We start from the raw sequence: 24,838 nt of genomic DNA, 5'->3' as shown, positions 1-24,838 counted from the left end.
ATGTATCATCGTATTTACGATTACTTTTTTGTCACTGATTATTTCAAACCGTTTATCTGCCTTTATCATACAAGAGTTTTTGTTCATCAATTTTTTATTTATCTTTATTTACATGCGGGAACTTTATTCCATGGAAATTTGCCTGGCTAGGTATAATAACAAAAGCAATAATAATAATAATAATAATCATAATAATAATAATAATAATAATAATAATAATAATAAAAATAATAATAAATAATAATAATAATAATAAAAAGGAAAACTATAACTAATCAAAATTGGCCTAAACAAACATGAAATAAATCAGCAAGAAAGAAAATAGTATTCGCAACAAACAAAAGTCAATGTGAAGGGAGCCCTTCCAACGTGCTATCAGTCATCCTAAAGACTGGGCTCATGCAAACATACTTCAACATTCTTCTTTCGTTCTTTTGTTCTACCAAAAGCTAGCCCAGAAGATTATAGTTGTTCATATATCCGTCAGCATTCTTTCCACCCTCTTGAATATAATATATATATATATATATATATATATATATATATATATAATATATATATATATATATATATATATATATATATATATTCAAGCATATGTAAAGGCTTATATGTATATATATACATATACCACTATATGTTATATATACATATATATACACACATGTATATATAATACATACATACATATATATATATATATGTATATATATATATATATATATATATATACATATATATATATATATATATATATATATATATATCTATAATATATATATATATATATTACATATATATATGTATATACACAATAAATGCACACTTATGTTGCAAGATAATCTCAGCAATTACTGTGCATATCCTTGTTCTGGAAGGGCTCTTATTCCGGTAATTACGGAACAATTAATAAACAATTATGCTTCCGCCAAGCGTTTTAACCCGGCATTATGAGGCATTTTATCTTAAAGAGTTCAGTGACTTCTCTTCCTCGTATTACATCTGAGAGAGAGAGAGAGAGAGAGAGAGAGAGAGATAAGAGATAGAGAGAGAGAGAGGAGGAGAGAGGAGAGAGAGAGCGAGAGAGAAATGTCTTCGCTTTGACATTATTATTCTAATAAACTTCACACAAGGCCAATAAGATTGTTATAAGAGCAGCGTTGAAATCTCCCTCTCTCTCTCTCTCTCTCTCTCTCTCTCTCTCTCTCTCTCTCTCTCTCTCTCTCTCTCCAGAACTTGAAACTAACGGGTAAAAGTTCCATGTAAAAAAAAAAAAAAAAAAAAAAAAGAAAAGTTCCGATCATTAAGATTACCAGTTTGGACGATGATTCGCAGGAGACGACGCTGACCTACTGGATCATGACCCACTGTTCTTTGGGCAGGGTAAGAGAATGCCTCTGATCATTGGCTCCTGTTGGAATAGGGAGAGAGAGAGAGAGAGAGAGAGAGAGAGAGAGAGAGAGAGAGAGATAATTATGCGTGATGCATGAAAGAGCCATTGTTTAATTATTAGAGAGAGAGAGAGAGGAGGAAGATGACGAAGAGAGAGAATGCGTGAGGCATGAAAGAGCATTGATTGATTATTGAGATAGAGCGAGAGATGGAGAGCATTGAGAACGAGAGACGAGAGAGAGAGAGAGAGAGAGAGAGAGAGATAATACTGCGTGATGCATGAAAGAGCCATTGATTAATTATCAGAGAGAGAGAGAGAGAGAGAGAGAGAGAGAGAGAGAGAGACGTGGAGAGAAAGAGGAGAGAGAGAGATGAGAGAAGAGAGGGAGAGAAGAAGAGAGAGTGTGTGTGTTTCAGATCATTTAGCATCAAATAATTTTCTACGGTAAGAAAGCAAGACCAGCTGAATATTTCTTAGGACGTACATTCGTCCTAGCTTTTCGAAGCTTGATATTGATGAGCTTTCATCACATAAGAAGAATCTTCTAGTTTACTTGCTGTAAATTGTTTAAAAGCTACAATCTTTTCAAAGAAATCAGCCAAGTCACAAAATAAAACTTTTGCTAAGAATTTCTTATGAAATCAACGAAAAATGAAGATTAAGTTAAGAAAAATCCACTTACGTAAGTCTACAGAGCCTCTCAAAATTCTTTTGACCTGACCAAAAATGACAGTTGAAAGAAGTATACTGTGAATTAGGTTGCCAATGGAGAAACAACTCCACAGTGATGTATGGGTACATATATATAAAGATAAATCTGTACAGAGGGTTTTCGGGAATCTGTTTGATTCCTCATTTCAATCTGACGCCTTGATGTAACTCTCCGACCGATTAAACAAAAAAGGGACTCAAAACAAATGCAGTTGTTTGTCAACTAAGGAACATGTCAAATAAATATGTACGTAAACATAACTGCGGATTTGTTTCTCCATTTGAAAACTTATGCTGCTATGAGTTTAATTTAATTAAAGGCTAACATTGATAGGTTATACAGTAGCAAATATTCGCTTGAATAAATTCACTAAGCATATGCCATTCTCTTTCCAGGACTTATTTGAAGCAATTTTTCCAAAAGCCTAAAAAATATCATGATTTGTATCATGGAGAGTTCACGGATAAATTACGCTTCCAAAAATACTTTAAAGAGCGAGATAACCTTCTCTAATTTGGTCAAGGTGTCCCAAGCATCAGGCGAAAGGTCCTTTGAAGGACTTATTTGCGTATGCGCCCTTAATGGAAGGGTTGTGTTCGCCTCCAGACGAAGGGGAATAACAGGAATTGATGATAGCTTAGCAACGCCCGAAGGTTGGTCTTGCCCCTTGCCCTATGATATATATATATAATATATATATATATATATATATATATATATATATATATATATAAATAAATATATATATATATATATATATATATATATATATATATATATATATATATATATATATATATATATATACGTATATATATAGCAATTGCACTCGTATTTATATACAACATGAGACTGTAGTTCTGGGGGTACGATGTCTTTGTACTTGAACAAACCACCAATAGTATACTTTCATTTTAAAAGCCAATAAAGCAGTACTGTATTTTACCATGTTTTTCTATGGTAATAAGAGTTTTTCTGTTAAAAATAGACTACTAAAACTTTTAAGAGAATTTTATCCTCAAGTTAATGTTAGGGTAGTGTTCAAGCCTAAGTATACTATTGGTGGTTTTGTTCAAGTACAAAGACATCGTACCCCCAGAACTACAGTCTCATATATATATATATATATATGAAATATATATGTGAATATATGTGAATTCTGTTTACACTTTTATTGTTTGTTATTTATAAATGTGTCTTTATCTTTCACAGACTGATGATGCACAGAGAATTTCATGTGCGAAACGTTTCTTAGAATAAATTGATGTTTTAATCGTTGTATCATGGAACATCCCCTGGAGGTTTTATATGTGTATTCACTGACCTGCTATATATATATATATATATATATATATATATATATATATATATATATATATACATATTAAGAAATCACAAAATTAAGCTCGTGATTTTGTTTATTAGCTGAAGCCACTAGGAAAGTTAAAAATGAAAAGACAGAGTGCCAAGTACTTTTGTGTATCATCACATCTTCGAGCACTGATATATATCATATATATATATATAGATATATATATATATATATATATATATATATATATATATATATATATATATATATATATTATATATATATATATATATATCGCTGATAAAACTTGAAAGCAAATAAAAAAACAAGCAACATAATAACTGCAAAATAAAAGTCCTCAGAGACGAAATTGAAAAAGTAAAGCAAGCGATAATGACGAGGCAATACTGTGACGTACGTATATAAATGATTATCCAGCTGTGGACGTATGGGTAAAGCAGGTGGGTCTGAACTCCCTACCACAAATGAGGCCTACCTGATCTTCCCATGATTACGTAATGGCGAATATTTAGTGCCAGCTTATTTATCACCATTTCGGGTACCTGGTACCGGGCTACTAAAAGGTAGGCATTCATCTGCCCTTTCTAGATGAACTCTCTAGGTTGAGTACTGTTAAAAACTGGTTTTGGATCCAGCTGGAAAAATATATTAACGCACACAGTGATTTGCAATTACGTTCAAATTTGATAACTTGGTTTGTCATCTTACATAAGCCATCGCCTCAAATGCTGAGTTTCCAATTAGTGTTTCTTAGCATCTTGCTACCAGAACTTGCTTCAAGTGTTAAGCTTGCAGAAACGAGCACTGGAAGACCTAGGAACGGTTGGATTGGTGGAGGGAAAACATATTGGAAAAGAAGGGGCTCGGAGTCCATGAGCTTAGTATGAATTGTGTGGTTCCACATATACAGTCCTGTGACTGTCAAAAGTTTTTCTTCATCCGAGTTTGCATATGATTATATGCACATACTATTTATTTACACACACACACACACACACACACACACACACATATATATATATATATATATATATATATATATATATATATATATACACACATACATATGTGTGTGTGTAAATAAATTCTTCTGTTAAAACAATATAAAACACCGACCAAAACACTAAACACTCTGGTTTAAAACTTAGTCTTTAGTTTTAAACCAAGGTTTTAATGGGCCTTTTATACTTGAGATACATATATACATACGTACACACACATACATATATATATATATATATATCTATATATATATATATATATATAATTATATATTTACATATATATATATGTATATATATATATATATTATATTATTATACATAATATATAATATATGTATATATATATATAGAATATATATATATATAATATATATATATATATATATATATATATAATATTATATATATAATATATATAATATTATATATATATTATACATACATATATTAGGGCTTGTGCCTTGTATGATAAGGCGCCCTATGAGGTAATGTTAGACTTGCGATAATCTATACGCTAAGTCGGTTGGTATTGCACTTCCATCTTCAATGGAGTGTCTGGGGTTTTGTAGATCACTTACGAAGTCGGTATTATCTTTACGACGATGTGTTAAACTCATGGTTCGGTGAGGTTCTTGTAGAAAACACTAAGTATAAAAAATTATATATTCTTCTGAAGTTTTACATGGTGAAGATCAGGTATGATTGTATAAGTCTTCTAATAACGATAGCTTGATCGCTTCTGCCAATGATGATGGCTAATCCTATTCCTCTACATGATAAAGCTTAGGTAAAGAGGTACAGGTCTTCTAATGACGATAGCTAACTCTGTTCTGCTTGTCTACCATCTCTGTTACAAGTTATGAGGGAACAGACAGTAGTTCGAACATATGAACATACATACAAATGACATAGTTTCATACGAACACACAATCAAATGAGACACGCTACAGATCACGTAGGCCGTTTGAATAATAGGTCGGGGTAGTTGTCTCAAGCAGGGAGCTTGGACTGTTTCAAAACAAATGAATGACCACAGATGACGGCATGTCAACTTAGCCTACATACTTATTGTATACGTCATCTTTTAGCGTCTCTAGTTCTGATCACATTCCTGCAAGCAATCTTTTATATATATGGACTAACATTCCATATTTTTATTATGTAAACACTTACATCAGCTCGGTCAGCTACCAAAATCAACTACTGAATATTACTCAAACTTGACTTGCATTTGACTTATAGGAGTGTGATACAGACACTATGTGAATATATATATATAAGTAAATAAAATTCATTGTGTACATGAATTGATTCAAGTAATAAAATATAAAACAATGATATTGGTAAATAATAGTGATCACGTGATATATATAATGATACAGTTTTTCACTTCATCTCATTAAGATACATATGCTACAGAAAATACTAATGTACTCTGATAATTGCATAGAATGAAGATTAACATGATAAAAATCATATTTTAACTGATAAAAAATTTTCATATATGAATTGATAAAATTATTAATGTTTATGCTGATTGATTCGTTGATTTTTATGCTAAATGTTATATATCTGATTCATTAATTCATATACTAACTCATATGTAACTGCAGATATTGGTATGATAAAAGGTAACAGATTGATTATAGGCTAACCTGATTTGTTTATACATATGTATATGGATTCATAAAATTATGATTAATATATGTGCACTTTAAATAGATTCCTATTGCGTACACGCAAAGATACATTTCGATTCCGTTATTTATGATCATTTATATATAGATTCCTAGTGCGTACACGCAAAAAATATATTTCGATTCTGTTATTTATGATCATTTATATATAGGATACACGATACTTTATATATATAGGATACATGACCGAGGTTATACTACTTCACTTTTAACTAGCTTTCTTTTCGAACAACTTTTCGTCCATTACACAGTTCCAGACAACCACCTTTAGCCAAATGAAACGGCCTTTTTCAATGGTTAAAACAAGGGGAAAATTTGCCTGGGCGGGTCCAACGTTCCATTTTGCGCTCATACCTATTCTCTGCATCCTAAGCTACACGATTACGTTCGCGATGAATAAAAAAAACATCCCCAGCACGAGTCCTTCGCCAGCAAAGTAGAGTTGAATATCCTTCGGGTCGTAATTGTCGGAAGTATGTCCCTTTTGTAGTCGAATTCCGACAGCCGCTGGAGCGTTCCGCATGAAACGAGATTAACGACGAGATTACGGTGTCGGTCGAAGAAGTCCATGAAATTCCTTTCACATTGTAGGCGGTTGTTACTTGACTGTAGTCGTCCGCTGCGACGAACGATTTTTTGAAGTTGCGATGTGAAACTCTCGTACTGCAGGATACTGTAACCAGGTTCCATTAATCAGCCTGCAAGTGAAATTATACTTGTCACAAGGGCAAAGTAAATTCAGACAACATCCAAATACGGGAGGGGAGAGAGCCATTTAGACCAGACTTAACCCACATGAATTCGCTGATAATTTGGAATTCAAAAGAGTCCGCTGTACAAACTTTTTTATCCATGGCATTAACAATGAGTGAACCTATCCAGGTCTATGAGGACTGTAAAAATATCCATAATTATAAAAAATAAACAGATATTCAATACGAATCCCAAAGAAAATTCAATATTACTGGTAGTAAATTACTAGACAAAGAAGTGGAAAATGGAGCTATTTGTAATATTGCCAGGCAACATAAGAGTCAAAGAGAAGATAATCATGATTCTATGTGCCCTAACAAAAGTTTCATATTCAATTTTCTCGTGCGCATCCTCTGAGGTTAACTTTAAAACATTATTAATAGGTAGGAGATGCAACGAAAAACCCACTATGTAACTAATTTCTATATAAACTTTGGGTTTTTCAAGAAAATGTAACATTTTCCCATGAATGTGATTTACCTGGATTGTAATAAGCTAATGTTGCCAAGTTACATAATCCATATCCATATCGTGATACTTCTAAATGTCTATGAGGTTCAGAAAAGATTAATTCATTTTGATGTTATAGAAACTCTATTTCCTTATTTTGTTTATTAATTTTAAAATGATTGCAAGTTGCATTGCGCACACCGATAGACACCTGTACCTAACGTCCTGCCTTGCCCCTGAGAAGTTCGGGCTAAGCATTCCTTTCTCCAATCAATCTGCTTTTGCAAGCAGAGACGACACACAGATGAAGCCTGTGTAAGCAGATTATTGAGGTTAAAAGGAACAAATGCTGATACGGCAATGATGACGTCGTCACTTGGCAGGAGATTGCTCTCAGCCAGCTAAGAGTTACGTTACTTGCTATAATAAATACGACTTTAGGATAAATTTTTTGTTTTTTAATACTCGACCCACATGAGAAGAATGTCTAAAAAAAAACAGTACCAAAATTGAACAATATATTAGTTCATGTTGGAAAAACTGCATAATTGTAATTATGTTTAAATTTAATATTCCTTATTCAAACTATATGAAAAAGGTTTCCATACAAATTCTATATATATTATTTTAGCCCTGTATAAGATTCATATAGGATTATTTCATAGATAACATTTTCACTTCTAGACTTCCTGACTTTTAAAATCTCTTTTATTTTATTTTATTTATTTTATTTATTATTATTTTATTTTATTTATTTATTTATTTAATTTTTTTTTTTCATTGACTACGAATATAAATTACCGGGACAGACAATATGTCAGTAGGTTTTGATATGTGTTTGAACTTTTAGCTTATTTGTCATTACTAAAGCGTTAAGTTAGAGTTCAAATCTTTACGCATATATATTTGGATATTTTAATGGTTACGTTTTTCTTATTGATATTATCGTGATTCCTTTTTATTATAATTTGTAACCCTTCCGACTTCTTACGGAGTGTATTATATTGACTCCACTTGTATCCATATTTATTTTATTTTTTTATATTTATTTATTTATATATTTTTTTTTATATATATTTGATAAATTAATGGTTGGCTTGAATATGTGGAAAAGTGTTCTAGCGGCGTACCGTATAAGGCTACTTGCGGCATCAATTCTATAGATACAAAGATATAAATGATAAACGTATTTAAAACCGCGAGAACCGCTATAATCCAGTTTCGGATCCAACATCACGAGTTGTAACTCGTAAGACATTGACACTTCCTATTTAATTATCCGTTATTCTACCAAACCGATTGACTCTGGGTGATAAAATATATTATTGGTTTTCTTAATGGAAAGGAATTCACACACGAGTTTAAGGAGATTATTATTGATTTACACCACCCGAGTCAGATTATCATGTGTTGAATTCCATGTTTACTGATTTAGCACTCATAAATATTCCTAACGCACTCAATTGCGGTGTGGTTTTTAGTGCTATTAATTCTATATAACGTGTCAAGGAACTATTAACACTAAGAAGTGTTTATTCCCTCTGTCAGACTCGTAATTCTGTTAATAATTCTACGTATACTCTTTCAAGGATTGATTTGGCACAGGATAGGCCCTTAACTGACAGGTGTCTTAGTGTGTCCTTGTTTTCATGACACGTGATACAATCAGTTATGTGCTTTTTATATCTGTAAGCATTGTAGGCCAGTAAAATAGTGATTTGGCTTTCTGTGACATACTATGGAACCCTGGATGACGGAATGCAACCAGTTTATGACGATTGGTATGAAAGAGATTATTATTACTACCTGGTCGTTAGTCATCTGCTGTGTTCTTCGGGTTTTCCTCGTCACGGACCTACATATAATACTACATTTGATTACATTATTCTAATACACATACCTTAAGTATACTTTTGCTTTAGGGTTTCTGCTCGAAGTGTGTATTGTTTTTGCTTAGCCGCTGACCTGTTTCGTTCGAAGTGTTTATTGTTTTTGCTTAGCTGCTGCTGACCCTGTTTTCGTTCGAAGTGTTTATTATTTTGCTTATTGCTGCTGACTCTTGCTTTGTTCAGTTTGTAACAGTTCTGCGCTCCGACCCAGATATTCAATGCTCGCGATCTCTTGGTTTAAGGAATTTTTCTTGTTTAGATACGGTTTTAACAATAGGTACGGATGTTTCTATATTTTTTAGTCTAATTAATGGTTCTTCGCAGTATGGTGCGGGATTTGCGGGATAATGCGTCAGCTATGATAATTGCTTTCCCAGGTAGATATCTTATCTTGGCTCCAAAGACCTGAATGATCATTTGTCACCGAGTTCCTTTTGGACGGTGATTAAAGCCTTTGAAAAACTCGGTAAAGGACTCATGTTCGGTAAGGACTTTATCAGGATAGCCATAGATTATGAACTTAAAATGTACTAGTGAGTTAAAGATACCTAGCCCTTCCTTGCTATTACTGCATATTTACTTTCAGAGGGCTTTAGTTTACGTGAATAAAAAGCTATAGGGAAGAACTGTTTATCATATTACTGAAGTAATATCCCTCTTACCCCTTGGTCTGAGGCGTCTGTTGCAATAAAAAAAAACGTTCCTTATTTAAATCAGGGATTTTTAAGTTAGGTAAGCCGCATTATTCCGCTTTTAAGATATCGAACGCCTGTTGATGCTTTTTAGACCATAATCAATCTACGCTCTTCTTCGTAAGATCTGTTAAAGGAGCTGTCATGATTGAAGTTTTACATATTTACATACGATTGTAATACCCACTAAAGCGCAAAAGTGCTGTATCCCCCTTTTACGTTAATAAGTACGTAAAGTTATGAATAGCCGACACCTTACCATGGACTACTTTTAAGACCTTGACTGGACACATAAAACCTAGATAAACATGTTCGGTTTTTAAAAAACTCACATTTAGATATTTTACTCTGAGATTATTTGTCTTTGTCTCTGTAGCACTAGCTCTACTTTATGTGAATGTACTTCTAAGGTATTAGAAAAGATTACAAGATCATCCATATAGGCATGTAGGGTATAAAAACCGTATTCGAACCGGTAAAAATTGATAATGTCCCCTGAGTGTGCTGAAAACGGTATATGAGGTACAATCACTTAGGTAATGGTATCAGGTAAAAGCCTTTAAGTAAGTCCAAGTTGGTGAAAAAAATTTATTCTAACCTAACAGAGATAAGATGTCGTCGGTACATCGCACTGGAAACTATCGGAAGTCGTTTCCTTGTTTAAGCGACAGAAATCTACGCAGATACGCCAAGTCCGATCTTTTATGGCATGACGTTTGAGGGAAAAATTATATGGGCTTGTTTGATTTCCTAATGGCTCCTATTACTAACATTTTTCAACTGCGTCATTTACCTCTATTTGAAATTTCAGTGAGAGTCTATACGAAGGTACGTAAATAGCTTTATGTTTGTCCTTAGACCCGTGTTTTGTGTTAAATTATATCCGTTTTTCCCAGAGATCACTCGCTAGTGGAGAAACTTCTGGTATTCAGGTAAAAGATAAAAAAAAATTCTGCTGAATCACCTCTGCTTGAATGACTTTACGGATATTACTTTAGATAGATTATCAGAGAGATTCATCCACGACTGGTTGGGCGTGATTAAAAATTAGCAACAATAAAAAATGCGATATTTATAACTTCCGTATCCACGATATGTATACTTTTAGGGCTTTGTTCGCGGAAATCGTTATATTTCAGAGTGTCGGGAAGGATTAAAATTTCATTTCCCAGCAAAGTCTTTTTACACGCACTAAGACATTCGAGGGTGCATGCTTCTCGAGATTTTGCGTGCAAAGTGCGACTGCGGTTGTGGGAGAATTCTGTTGGGTCATTTGAACAATGTTACGATTTATGAGACAAATGTATAGTTCCTTTATATAAGTTATTATTTGATTAACTGTCTCATTTTTGTTCAAACGGATTTTAATATGTTTGAAGGTTTATAGGATTTTCCTTTGATAAACACGCCTTATTTTTGCAGGATTGTAAGATAATATTTTGTAGGTTTATATGGATTTTCCCCTTTGATAAACCCGCCTTATTTTGCAGTATGTACGATAATATTGTGTAGACCCCTAGGTGAATCTTACAATTACACTAGATACAGATCAATGTTTTTTATAACTATAGAGGTATCTGTAAACGCTCGCTTATCCGGACTTCTCATTAGGGAAGTTCGAACAACAGACGGTGAGTCCGTAAATACTGGTAATTAATTGTACTAAAGGAATAAATAAGATATTCTAATTTTTACGGCGCGTACAGTCGGGCTTAATCCACCACTACTCATAATAACTTATGTATTAAAAAAAAAAACGAAAACCTGCTCTGATTACTTTATACGGTCGTGTGATGCATAGGGAAATTCCTTTTTAATTTTAAAAAGGTATTTGGGATGTATGATCCAACATCGCTTTTCCCCACTCTGCTAGAGTCGCTTATTGTGTGGAATTTGCTTTGCTTTGAAAACGTCGGCAGTTTTGACTGACCTTGACCGCTTGACTAGGTGACACAGTCACCGAGTTTGCTTGTTTGATTCTGAACGGGCTACTGTTTCTATTTCTTTTTGTAATAATTAGAATCCTTCTCTTTATTACCATCGGCAACATATTGTGTGTTTTTTTAGCATTATGTTGCTGGTTACGTATAAAGCAATGTGAATGACGAACTATTAGGAAACTGAGCGATTACTAATAAGACAAGTTATCACTACTGCATTTAATATTAACTGTTTGTACTTCATTCTTTGCTAAAATTTGAAATAGTGAGGGATCCTGGTCAGCGCATTTAGCCTGATGAAAGTTTTTTACAGACATGTTATTCCTTGCAATCCAGCCATATTTTTTAAAGTTAAGTTGAGTCATTGAGGTTCGATATTTTATATTACTCAAAAAACTCAAGGCTAACACTGCGATCGGGACTTGCAAAGGAGCATTTATTGTCATGACCCGAAATAGTGTTACCTCTAATTTATCTAGATTTGTACGGGTGTTCCACTTGTTTTTGTGTGTTTTTCTAATCACTACGGTGCTTACGACCCTATCCATGCATCTGTATAAATACAGACGTCCACTGCGTAAACGCATATTCACTGTTTAATATGATTTGTTACGTAAGGGATTAATAATCACCCAAAATGATAAAATTAACATAGTATATGATTATGAATTATTTCAGTAGAACTTCTGGAAACAGACACTCAAAGATAAAAAACTCGCAGTAGCAAAATCTCAATGATGTAGATAATTTCTGTAAAAAAAGTAAGATTAAGAATGTCTCGTAACTTCAGCCACAGGAATAACGAAATTCGACCTGCAAAGGAAACACTCAAAGTTACTCCAAATGAATAAAAAATTGTACTTAGCTTGCTTTTGTGGGAAGTCACGGTGTTCCGATAACGACACACGCGGCCTTGGTCCTCCTTCTCTATTTAGCGGATGACCTGGTTTGGCTTCAGTATCCCCCGTGTGCGTTGTTTCGATGATTCGAGCCCTTGAAAGATCCGATGCTGCAGACGCGTTCGTTTGTTTTCTTGGAGTGCCGGAAACGCTCACTAACGATGTTTTCTTGAATGATTCTAATGAGAGACGAAGCTTGCGTTGTCGTAGGAAAAAGGACACGTCGGTTTTGTTTCTTGAAGTTATTCACTAACGATGATACTAAGTTGCTTGACGAATCTTGTTGTTTTCTGAAGTCGCTCACTAACGATGATACTATGTTGCTTGAAGAATCTGCTGCTTTCGTCGTCGTTGACTTCATGATTTATTATTCTGTTTTTTTCTTCGTAGGACGTTGTAGAGTTCTTCTGGTACGCTGGCCACCAATATTAGGGCTATGTGCCTTGTATGATAAGGCGCCCTATGAGGTAATGTTAGACTTGCGATAATCTATACGCTAAGTCGGTTGGTATTGCACTTCCATCTTCAATGGAGTGTCTGGGGTTTTGTAGATCACTTACGAAGTCGGTATTATCTTTACGACGATGTGTTAAACTCATGGTTCGGTGAGGTTCTTGTAGAAAACACTAAGTATAAAAAATTATATATTCTTCTGAAGTTTTACATGGTGAAGATCAGGTATGATTGTATAAGTCTTCTAATAACGATAGCTTGATCGCTTCTGCCAATGATGATGGCTAATCCTATTCCTCTACATGATAAAGCTTAGGTAAAGAGGTACAGGTCTTCTAATGACGATAGCTAACTCTGTTCTGCTTGTCTACCATCTCTGTTACAAGTTATGAGGGAACAGACAGTAGTTCGAACATATGAACATACATACAAATGACATAGTTTCATACGAACACACAATCAAATGAGACACGCTACAGATCACGTAGGCCGTTTGAATAATAGGTCGGGGTAGTTGTCTCAAGCAGGGAGCTTGGACTGTTTCAAAACAAATGAATGACCACAGATGACGGCATGTCAACTTAGCCTACATACTTATTGTATACGTCATCTTTAGCGTCTCTAGTCTGATCACATTCCTGCAAGCAATCTTTTATATATATGGACTAACATTCCATATTTTTATTATGTAAACACTTACACATACACATATTCCCCTGGCATTCATTTCCCTCTCTCTGCTACAGACTACATCCGCGGGCAAAACGGAACTTTTAAAAACGCCATTTCTCCGCACGTGTAAACAATGCAAAACTTTCCATCGCATTCTTCGCCCCGAAACCCCAGACAAGAGGCTTAGGAGGCCTCCAGGTCCACCTTTGACACTGGAACAATAGGTTAACTTATTTACACTCGGCGGGAGAAAGATAATGAGAGGAAAAATAGAACAACGCAGGGCTGTTTCTTTCTCTCTGTCTCTCTTTCCACTGACGTATGCAGTTCATTATTATTATTATTATTATTATTATTATTATTATTATTATTATTATTATTATTATTATTATTATTATTATTATGAAACAGCTGTCCAAAGTTAATTTAGAAGGTTGAATGACACCAGGAGGGCAAGCAGGGAATATATATGCCTGAAAATAGGTTTATTATTATTATTATTATTATTATTATTATTATTATTATTATTATTATTATTATTATTATTATTATTATTATTATTATTATTATTATTATTATTATTCATACCAATCTTTAGAAGCCACTTTCCTCCAAGCGAAGCTTCCACAGGATAATATCATTGAGGATAATCCTGATTGGTGGATGCTCACGTTCATCGCCCATCATTGGTTACTATGATGTCGACTGTGGATCTTTACTGCCACACATTTTAGCTCCAAATTGTCCATTTAAAAGTCGTCCATCAACGTCAGTATGACAACTAGACAGAACAGCTGATACTAATGCTTTTTAAGCTGAATAAACGTTGCAGTAATGCAAAATGGATCCACTGGAATGACGTTATTTTAACCCATTAGAGGAGCTGATCCAATCGAGATACAATCCTCGTTATTAGTTTTATTATGTAAAAGAAAACTATTGAGATGGCTTTGCTTGTCCGTCCGCACTTTTTCTGTCCGCCCTCAGATCTTAAAACCTACTGAGTCTAGAGAGGTGCAAATTGCTATGTTGATCATCCACCCTCAAGTCATCAAACGCAGCCCTCTAGCATCAGTAGTTTATATTTGATTTAAGGTTAAAGTTAGCCATGATCATGCATCTTGCAACGCACAACACAGGCCACCACGACCGGCTGAGAGTTTCATGGCCCGTGGCTCATACAGCATTCTACCGGGACCACCGAAAGATAAGCTGTACAGAAAACTCGATTTCACCGAAGAAACTTTGGTGCATTTTTTACTTGCTTTTTTTAAAAAAATCTTGAAATGCTTCTTAATAAGCAACAGGCATCAAGAGAGGTCGCAAGTTGGCCAGCTACCGAATACCATCTGCGTCTAACAACTAGCCTCACGAAGAAGTGGTATTTCAAGAGGTCAAATTAATTCACTGTCTCATTCTTCTCTATCTCTCTTTCTCTCTCCACTATTTCTCTTATAATCGTCTGAAAGTGAACTTAAACGGCGAATTCTCTGCTAATGAGGGACTTGGAATGCTCGAGGGGTTCCGAAACTTTTTTTTTTTTTTTTTTTTTTTTAAGCATGAAATACCGCGTCGTTATAAATGAACAAATATTTGGGCTGTCTGTTCTCAGCAGACTATTCGGAAGCATTTAAACATTCTTCGCTCGTTTGTCTTTATCATTATGCTCTATTATTATTACACACATGCATATATATATATATATATATATATATATATATATATATATATATATATATATATATATGTGTGTGTGTGTGTGTGTGTGTGTGTGTGTGTGTGTGTGTGTGTGTGAATGTGTGTGTGTTTATACACGTCCATCCTAAATCTAATGAAATCGTACTAAATATACAGGGGAAACATAATCCGGAAACTGTCAAACCGAACTTCACTCACATAGCAAAATAAACCCTAAGTTGTAAACTCGACCTCTCTCTCTCTCTCTCTCTCTCTCTCTCTCTCTCTCTCTCCTCTCTCTCTCGCTCTCTCTCTCATCTCTTCTCTCTCTCATTCTTTAAGTTTTCATTTTTCTTTCTTAATCCGTATAGGCAGTTTTTCTCTCGATCCCTAGATCTCATCGTAACTAGGGAACGATTTCGATGGGTTGACTCGAAGCAGTAAACCAGTATTGCATGACTGGGAAAGCAACAGATGAGTCAAGTTCCTTTGCCGCAGAAGTAGGAGGGTGCGGGGGCGGGGGTGGGTGAGGGCGATGGAGGACCTGCAGTTCCTTGGACTCTGCAGCAGCATCCTTCCTCTCCCTGTCACCCTCCATCCTATCTCCTCCCATCCCATCATCTACTAATTGGAGTCATCCTTACCCAGAGTGAATCCATCTCCATCGCTGTTCCCAGATATCTGAAGACGTCCCTTTCATCCGTTTTTTAATGCCGTGTCGTCATTAGAAGTTTCCTGTCGAGGAGACGGAAGCTTTTAGTTCCGTTTTAGCCTCCTTTATGCGTGTCATGGCTTGGCGTTGTGTGGTTTGTCTGTTTATCTTCCTGCCTCGCCAGCCTGATAATTATGTTATGAAATGTGTACTCTTCTATTAGAAATCTGAGTGTGTGTGGGTGCATGTGTGTGTCTCCTCATATCTTTATGTCACACTTTGTTATCTTCATTCGCATCCCTACCCATTCTCTGTCTTAAAAACTCATGAATGGAATAGTATAGCTCTGAAAAATGTTATTAAAGTGTAACACAAGAGAATCAACTGAAAGTCTGTTCAAGATAAACTACTTTTTGCGTAAAGAATTCTCGTACCTGCTAATATATTTTCTGCAAAGGTGAGCATTCAGGGAATAAAGAACGTGTTCCCTAAGGAAGAATTGAGTTCAAGATTCAACTAATATTGATATTTTGAACTGATACAAAAGACATTCATCAGGAAAGGTAAGGAAATGACCTTAGCGCAGGACGCTGAGTCAAGGATATTTGGTCAATGAATACACAAAATTCATGACTGAAAGAGGCGTCCTTCACAAAAATTAAAGTGGGAAAGTGACAGCGACTGTCAAAAAGTAAAAAAATCAACCTGGATGCCAAGAAAGTGACCTCCATTTTGCCCGCTAAATAAGGACCAGCTAGTAAGTGAAAATGCAGGGTTTGTGCCCAAAAGGAAGACCTTATTATAAGTTGAAATTTCGCAACGTTTTGGACCTCCAGTGTGCCAAAGCCGATCTGGCAACTTGACGTTCACGACAGAACGTGTCGACGTCGACGCAGTAAATCAAACCGTTATTGCTGAGGTGAAATACCTTTTTGAAAAGCGAGGTTGTACACAAGGCGCCTTTTAAGAGCGGAGACATGACTATAAACAGGGGAATTACCGGTATAAATAAGGAGAGTGGATTGGCTGAACTGGAATGAATAAGCGAAGCTTTGAACTTAAATTTTTCTTATCTTTTTTATTCCTTTTCTCCTTTTCTTGTTTATTTTTATCATGCTTTCGTAAATAGAGGAGAAACTAGTTTATTCTTATCACTAACTGTATGCGGTTATAACCTCATTCGATTTTTTTTATATCACGTGCTGTATGTTGTTTTACCTCAATTAGGTGGACTTTTTTTATCACTCACTGTATGTGGTTTTGGTCTAATTCGGTAGATTTTTCTTATCATTTACTGCATGCGGTTTTGACCTAATTCGGTGGTTTTTTTTATATCACTTACTCTATTTGGTTTTTGTCTTAAGTCAGTGTCTTTTTCTTTATCACATACTATATGTGGTTTTGACGTAATTCGGTGTTTTTTCTATATAATTTATTGCATGTGGATTTGAGGTATCATACACTTACTGTATGAGGTTTTGACAAAATAGTCTTGTATTTATGTCTGTGGTTTTGACTTAATTCGGTGCTTTCTTATCATTTTCTGCATACGGTTTTGACCTAATTCGGCGCTCTTTTTTTTATCATTTACTATATAGGATTTTGACCAAATTCTGAAGTTTTATGTTCATTTAAAAAGTTTCACTGGTACGATAGGCTACGTAAACTTTAGATGGTAGTCTGTACTGATTTCCTGAGTCCGTTTCACTGCACTTGACAACAAAATTCAATAAATGCTAGCAATACTGCTATTAATAGTACTAATAGGAATACTACAATCATTCGTTTCCTAATTATCACTCTTGCCTATATAATTATTGGGTTCTACTGCATATAACTCCAAAAGCGTTCATTGTTCGGCTTATAGTTTTGCTAGTAAGGTTACCATTGCTGCCTCTGCTAGTAAGATTCCTGCTTATCTCTTCGTTAATAAAACTCTTATCATTGCTACTATTTAGAGTGAAGCTGAATTTTTAAGTAGACAGTGGCTATCTATTTGCTCAGAGACAATATTGGCTGCTTAGAAACAAATGCAAGGTATTGGGCAGTACATGGGAAACAATCAGGTAATGTGGAAAGCTGTTTCTAAAAAAAAAAAAGCAATGCCATACAAATAGCATAGCTCTTGATAACGAAACTTTAAACAATAAGAAATTTTTATATTATGGTCAGTGTCAAAGACAAACAAAATCTGATTATGAAAAAGGAACGGCAGACGCATGCGCAGAGTTGGCCATAAAAGGTCAGTTATCTTTCAAAAGGGGACGAGGCTGACTCTAGAGCAAAGTCAACGTCTAAGTAAATGTGGGCAATCAACGAAAGGATGCATGCGCGTGATAGGAAAAGGTAAGGTCAGGGCTCGACTATGTAATTGAAAAGAAAAGATCCCTGAAGACTTTCCCACGAGCCCCGTCATTTCCATACTAATTCTCGGACTTTACCCTTCATTATCATGTTAGGTCTCCTTGCAACATTCCCATTTTCGTAGCCCGTGTTATGGTCAGGGTCGTCGCTCCCTCCATCGAATCCTTGGGCCGGGGTCGGCGTTAACACGTGTTGAGTACATTTTTAAATACACGAATTAGGGCTTTCCTTGGGGGAGTGACCCCCAGGCTATTTCCGGCTGGGCTTCGGTCGTACGTGGGTGTTTTCACCTCGAAGAATTGGGGTTTATTTTTAAACTACTGCATAAAATGTTTACTGCTTTAACTTTCCACCAGCATCCTAATACTGATAGTGTAAATGATAAAACAAACGGACATACAGACACGCACACACACACACACACAAGCACACACATATTTATAGATAGATAGATATACGAGTACCCAATAACTTTATGCATCTTAAAAATCAATATCTTTCTACCCATATTATAGACATGTATTTACGTGATTTCAACGGGCCAAGATAGTGATCTCTTTTTATAATCGCTTACCGAATATATGTACAAACGAACACGCGCCTTTGTTTCCAGTATCCTCCTTTGGGAAAACAATAAGACAAAGAGAAAAAGTTGACTTCAAGCAAAATGCTTGCTGTGTAGTTTAGCTATTAGAAACAACTTTGCTATTGAGAACGCACCTAGCTTTGATTACCATTGCTATTATTTTTGTTGTAGCAAAATTAATTCCATGATTGTTTTGCTGTTCAGCTAAACATTTTTTTCTCCTCTACTCCCAAATTAAACCCTAAAACTACAGAGAGCATGTTTCTTATTAGAGAAGAAAATCAACCATGACAGTCCAAAGCGCATGCGCCATCGGCCGAACGATGAATGAGTGTGACAGAACCTGGTGAGAATGTGGTAATGTGAGGGATGAGCTGTGGTCGATGTTTTGTTTTATGGCGTTCGTCAAGTGTAAATCATGCGATCTGAACATTCGTTCTCTCATCATTTACCCTCTGTTTACACCTCGTTTACCGCGTACGGGTTACCGCTGAAAGCGTGCACTATGCTTCACAGCGTGAGGCATTCTTAATTGCCAAAAGGCTGCTGGACGGACGGACGCCTAATGACCCTATCAAGGTCAAGCCTGACAAATACAATGAAAACCTTTTGCAATATTCCTTATAGTTTTTCTAATTTTTCCTGGAAAAGGACCCTGGAAAATGGACTCTGGAAAAGGTCTCTGGAAAATAGACCTTGGAAAAGAACTGAGGAAAATGGACTTTGGAAAAGGACTCTGCAATATGGATTCTGGAAAAAGACTCTGGAAAAAAGTATTCCGGAAAATGTGCTCTGGAAAAAGGAATTTGGCAAAGAACTCTGGAAAAAAGTATTCCGGAAAATGGGCTCAGGAAAAGGGAATTTGGCAAAGGACTCTGGAAAAGGTACTTAGTGGTGAGGTTAAGCTGTTAGACAATGATGTCGCTAATGTAGCTCATTAAAACCATGCAGCTGGAATGAGATGTACAAACTTGTGTCATATTCCAGCGAAATTTCCTTGATGAGTATACGAATGCCGATTCACTTTCGTATCTCTTGTTTTTCTTTTGAGACTTTCCTTTGTGGGGTAGTGGTGTTGGGAAGGGGCGAGGAATCAACCTTTGAGATTTCAGGTATAGAGTAGAAATTCAGACACGTAATGTATCTTAACGTTCGAACGAAGCTTCACGTGCTTATGTTGCTCTTTTCAATAACATGAAACCGGTGAAATTCAGTTGCCATTGTTGACATTTATAATGAACGGTTTAGTGAACAGAATATTCGCAATAGATAAGATCTATATTCTTGCCGAAAAGATCGCTTGGTACGCAGCCCTTGAGAACCAAGAAACTATACTTAGCACCTTTAATGGGCGGCGTGAAACTTCAACATGGGAAATTAATATGTAGAGTCTATCATGCTGAAAAAAAAAAAAAAAAAAATCACGTTATATAAGGAAACACTGGACCTTGGTAAAAAGTACCCTATATTTTGATCTGAGGGAGCATTTGTATTTTAGCCTAAAGACATATTTAATCTGAGAACCTGGTATGATCTCAAAATCACCATGATTACTCTGAAATACATATTTAAGTGTAGAAACAGGGGTGCTTACCCATATTCTTCCCAAGCAATTCTCACGACATTTGAGTGGATATAATTTATGTAAAATATAACTTTTCCAAAGGCATTTTCTTCAACGTTTTACTTATAAGAAAATAAAGAAATTCTGTAAAAACAAGGAAGATACTCGCTCTGTTTTTCGTAAAATAATATTCATCCATCACTTGTATTTGATTATCATTATTATTAGTGCTCCCATCATAAAGAATTTTATTATCGTTATTACTATTAATAATGGCGATGACTTACCTCTTACAAACGAATCATGTTTTATTGGTAGAAACAGACTACCAAGAAAGGGGCTTATTTATAATCGCCTTGGATGATGATAACTCACTTCTTCATTTCAGTATCATTATCTTTTATCGAACTGAGCAAACATTAACATGTACCATTTAATAAAAAAGCGAGATACCACAATACATGGTGACGAGAAGTAAATAAAATAAAGAAAAGACCAAGAAAGTCCAAATATAGGCAAACCAACAAACACACAAATATATTCACACATCAAGCCCGATATAGGACGGGAAAACTAGGACGAATTCACCCACACAGACACACCACCATTTCTTTGCTCCCCACAACCCCAACCCCCCATCCCCTGCCCTCCCAAATCTCAATGTGTCATTAATTAGAGGCATATGTCAAGGCCTGACGTCTTGGGAATGTTTACTCTGTAGCCAGAAAAGACGTGGAGCTCCCACGGTCGTACTCCCCGGGGAAAGCCGCTGCCTTCTATTTTTTAATCGCTTTTTTGTCTTGTGCGGTTTTTTCGGTTACCCGGGCCAAAATCGGCGCGTTCCTCTATGGGAACTTTAGCGACCGCATCTAAACCCATGAGTAAATAACGGTTAATGAGGGATAATAGGCACTAACAGTTAATAATAGCAGTTAAGCTGAGAAAAAAAAAATTTTGTACTCGGCGGTATTTTGGGCAGGTTCAACATATATATATATGTTATGTATATATATATATATATCTATATATATATATATATATATATATATATTTATATATATTATATATTAGAAATATATATATATATATATATATATATATATATATAATACATGTATTTAGAGGCAAAAGTGGAAATCTGTGCCTTTTAACGAAACAATATTACGAGGATTTCTCAGAAAAAATTATAAGTAATATATATATATATATATATAATATATATATATATATATATATATATATATATATATATATTATATATATATATATATATATATGTGTGTGGTGTGTGTGGGGGGGGTGTATGCATATGTATACACTGGAAGGATGACGTACCAAGAATCTTTTATCTTAAATGTGGTGAAGTTGAAGAAAAATGGCCTATCTTATTTTCAGTTAGCAGAATGTTAGTTAAAAAAGTAAACTCCAAAGATAATACTAATACAAAACTGTTTGCTTTAAAGATGCAAAAGTTGAAGGAAATGGCCGAAATTGTCTTCACTTTGTAGCACCAAAACACCTTTCTGAAGTTGAGGAAAGGGACCTAAGACAATCTTTACGTAAATCTACCTTGGCCAGAATCCTTCACTTCAAACTTATCGAAGTTCAAGTACTCATTTAAAGGAATGCGCAGCAGATCATGCAAATCCTTGCGAATACATTTTTCCTAAGCTGTTCCTTCGTGGTATTCCTCTTTACTTGCAACGCTGGTTACTGAACTGTAACGAGAGGAAATGCAAAGCACAAACTACGCCTTCGTAATCACTGACAAGATCGAGGCCTGTAATAGATTTTATGGCATAATTCTTTCCATCACGATTGACAAAGATAGAGGCTGGATGCCGAGGCGGAATGCGTGAAGTTTGAACGGCAAATTTTTAGGTGTTCATTGTTCTTGCAAGTCTATTGCAAGTCAAGAAAATGCGTGTGAAAGACGAATAGCGTGTGCATTTGTCATGATGGTTTAGCTTTCACTAACGTCCCACCATCTTCTTCTTCTTCTTCTTCATTAATATATTACCCCATATTAAAATGAAAATTTCACATAGCGTATTCAACAAAACTTTTCGCTGTCCAGTGAGACGTGATGTTCCTATTAGAATATAACTTGGTTTAAAAGACTTTCCCTTTTTTTCTGTAAATGGAAATCCTGGCTATTTTTGTTGTAAGTGACGTCTTCTAAATAATGTTCACTTGCTCAACCTTATTTTATGAATTTTAATCACCTGTATTTAGGTTATTTACCTTTATCTATTCGTTATATTTGCTTATTTTATTATTACTGTTATTTAATTATTATTATTATTATTATTTTTTTTTTTTGCAAATCTATGTTCCATTTTTTGTGGAGACTTCTTTGACAAATCTTTTTAGGTTGCTCAAACGAAGACCTACCGCCACCAGCCAATAGTAGATCAGCATGGGGCAGACCCCCTGCTGTCAACTCCAAATATAAACGAGGACGGACGCCGCTCCAAGATCAGTCCACCCTCAGCTTCCCAGCCCGAGGATGTCTGGCAGCTCCAGACGAAAGCTCGCTTGCTTCAAGAAAGAGAGAGAGAGAGAGAGAGAGAGAGAGAGGAGAGAGATAGAGAGGAGAGAGAGAGAGAGAGAGAGACATATATCATATATACATATATACATATATACATATATACATATACATATATACATATATACATATATACATATATACATATATATATATATATATATATATATATATAATATATATATATATATATATTATATATATATATTAATATATTATATATATATATCGTTAACGACTTTGATAACTATGGTATCATAGTTTATCTGTAAAATTCAAATATATACACCAATTTTGACTCTGTATTTGATCATGACCTCCATAGGCGCTCTACTAGCCTGTCTAAGTAGCACGGAAAAAGCCGCTATTCGGAAAATAGAGAAGAATCTCTACAAGAGTAATGCTGCTAAAGTAGCCAATACTTTTAATAAAATAATAATAATAATAATAATAATAATAATAATAATAATAATAATAATAATAATAACACTATCTACGCTTACTAAAACAGTGCTTCTGTATGACTTAAAAACTTGACACTTCCACGTATTTTAAGTACAATCTAATATTCTGCATTTACACTAAGCGCTCTTTAAATTGTTACATTCCCACACTCCTGAAATGTGAGAAGGAACTCTCAACTAGCCGATAAATCTATCAGTTTGACATTTAGCAAAGTTTACATTCCTTTCGAAATTTATTTTCACGCGATTAACCCTCCGATAATTCTTTTTACAATTTCTTTCTTGCATTTGGTCTCTCCTCTACGTTTTCTTTACCTTTTTTCGGGTCGAAATGGACAAATTTTTCAGCAATGTTGTTTTCATCTTATTTTGATTTTTCTAGCTATTCATTTTTGCATTTTGATAGTGACATTTTGATTTTTTCTTGTATTTTCTATTTATTAGTTTATTGTTTTATTTTATTCCAACTAAACATGATTTCACTAATCTTTATTTCTTGGTTAAATGCACAATTTCACATCAGTGTTGTTTTCATCTTATGTTGATTTTTCTAGCTATTCATCTTTACATTTTGATACTTTAATTTTGATCTCACTATTTTGCAGGTAAGGCGACCGTCAGCACCATTTCCATTTAGAGACTTAAGGTAAAGCACCATTATATTTTCCAATTATCCCCACACATAATCTTTTAATGGCAATATATCAAAAGAATTATAGTCCTTTTTACTCCTTTATTCAACACTTTCTGAATTATATACTCTTGATCAACGCAACCTACCATATTTTCTTTGACTGTTTAGTTCATTTGGTTGCAAAGCCCTCGAAAGGTTCCAGTCTTGCAAAATTTGTTTCCTGTACCACTTACTGGGATTAAGGGGGTAACTATCCTCTATCCAGTGATGTTTTTGATGAGAATGTCGGTTTCAGGTCAAGCAGAATATTATTCTTCTGCATTAGATGAAATTCTTTGTTATCAAAAGGATTTAACATATCATTGCTACTACTTGCTTTTAATAATTTTGATATCATGCTAAGGCTCTAAGACGGACGGTATAAGTGAATGGCCGATTGTTTTAAGCGATATACTTGTA

The 24,838-nt window shown here is 34.8% G+C and overlaps 2 protein-coding genes across 3 annotated transcripts in view; one reads left to right on the top strand and one right to left on the bottom strand.

Moving 5' to 3' along the window:
- LOC135199730 (uncharacterized) overlaps positions 1–16,162 on the bottom strand; it is a 183,711-nt gene extending 167,549 nt beyond the window's left edge. Inside the window, exon 1 of the mRNA XM_064227885.1 lies at positions 16,058–16,162. Within this exon, the coding sequence (XP_064083955.1) occupies positions 16,058–16,162 (105 nt within the window). The remainder of the gene's footprint in view (positions 1–16,057) is intronic.
- LOC135200422 (mucin-2-like) overlaps positions 1–24,838 on the top strand; it is a 234,632-nt gene that overhangs the window by 30,656 nt on the left and 179,138 nt on the right. The window lies entirely within an intron of this gene.

The sequence above is a fragment of the Macrobrachium nipponense genome, chromosome 26 (assembly GCF_015104395.2).
Source record: "Macrobrachium nipponense isolate FS-2020 chromosome 26, ASM1510439v2, whole genome shotgun sequence".
In the NCBI taxonomy this organism is placed as follows: Eukaryota; Metazoa; Arthropoda; class Malacostraca; order Decapoda; family Palaemonidae; genus Macrobrachium; species Macrobrachium nipponense.
Note: the sequence above shows the minus strand (reverse complement) of the source record. Positions and strands in the feature narration are given on the sequence as shown.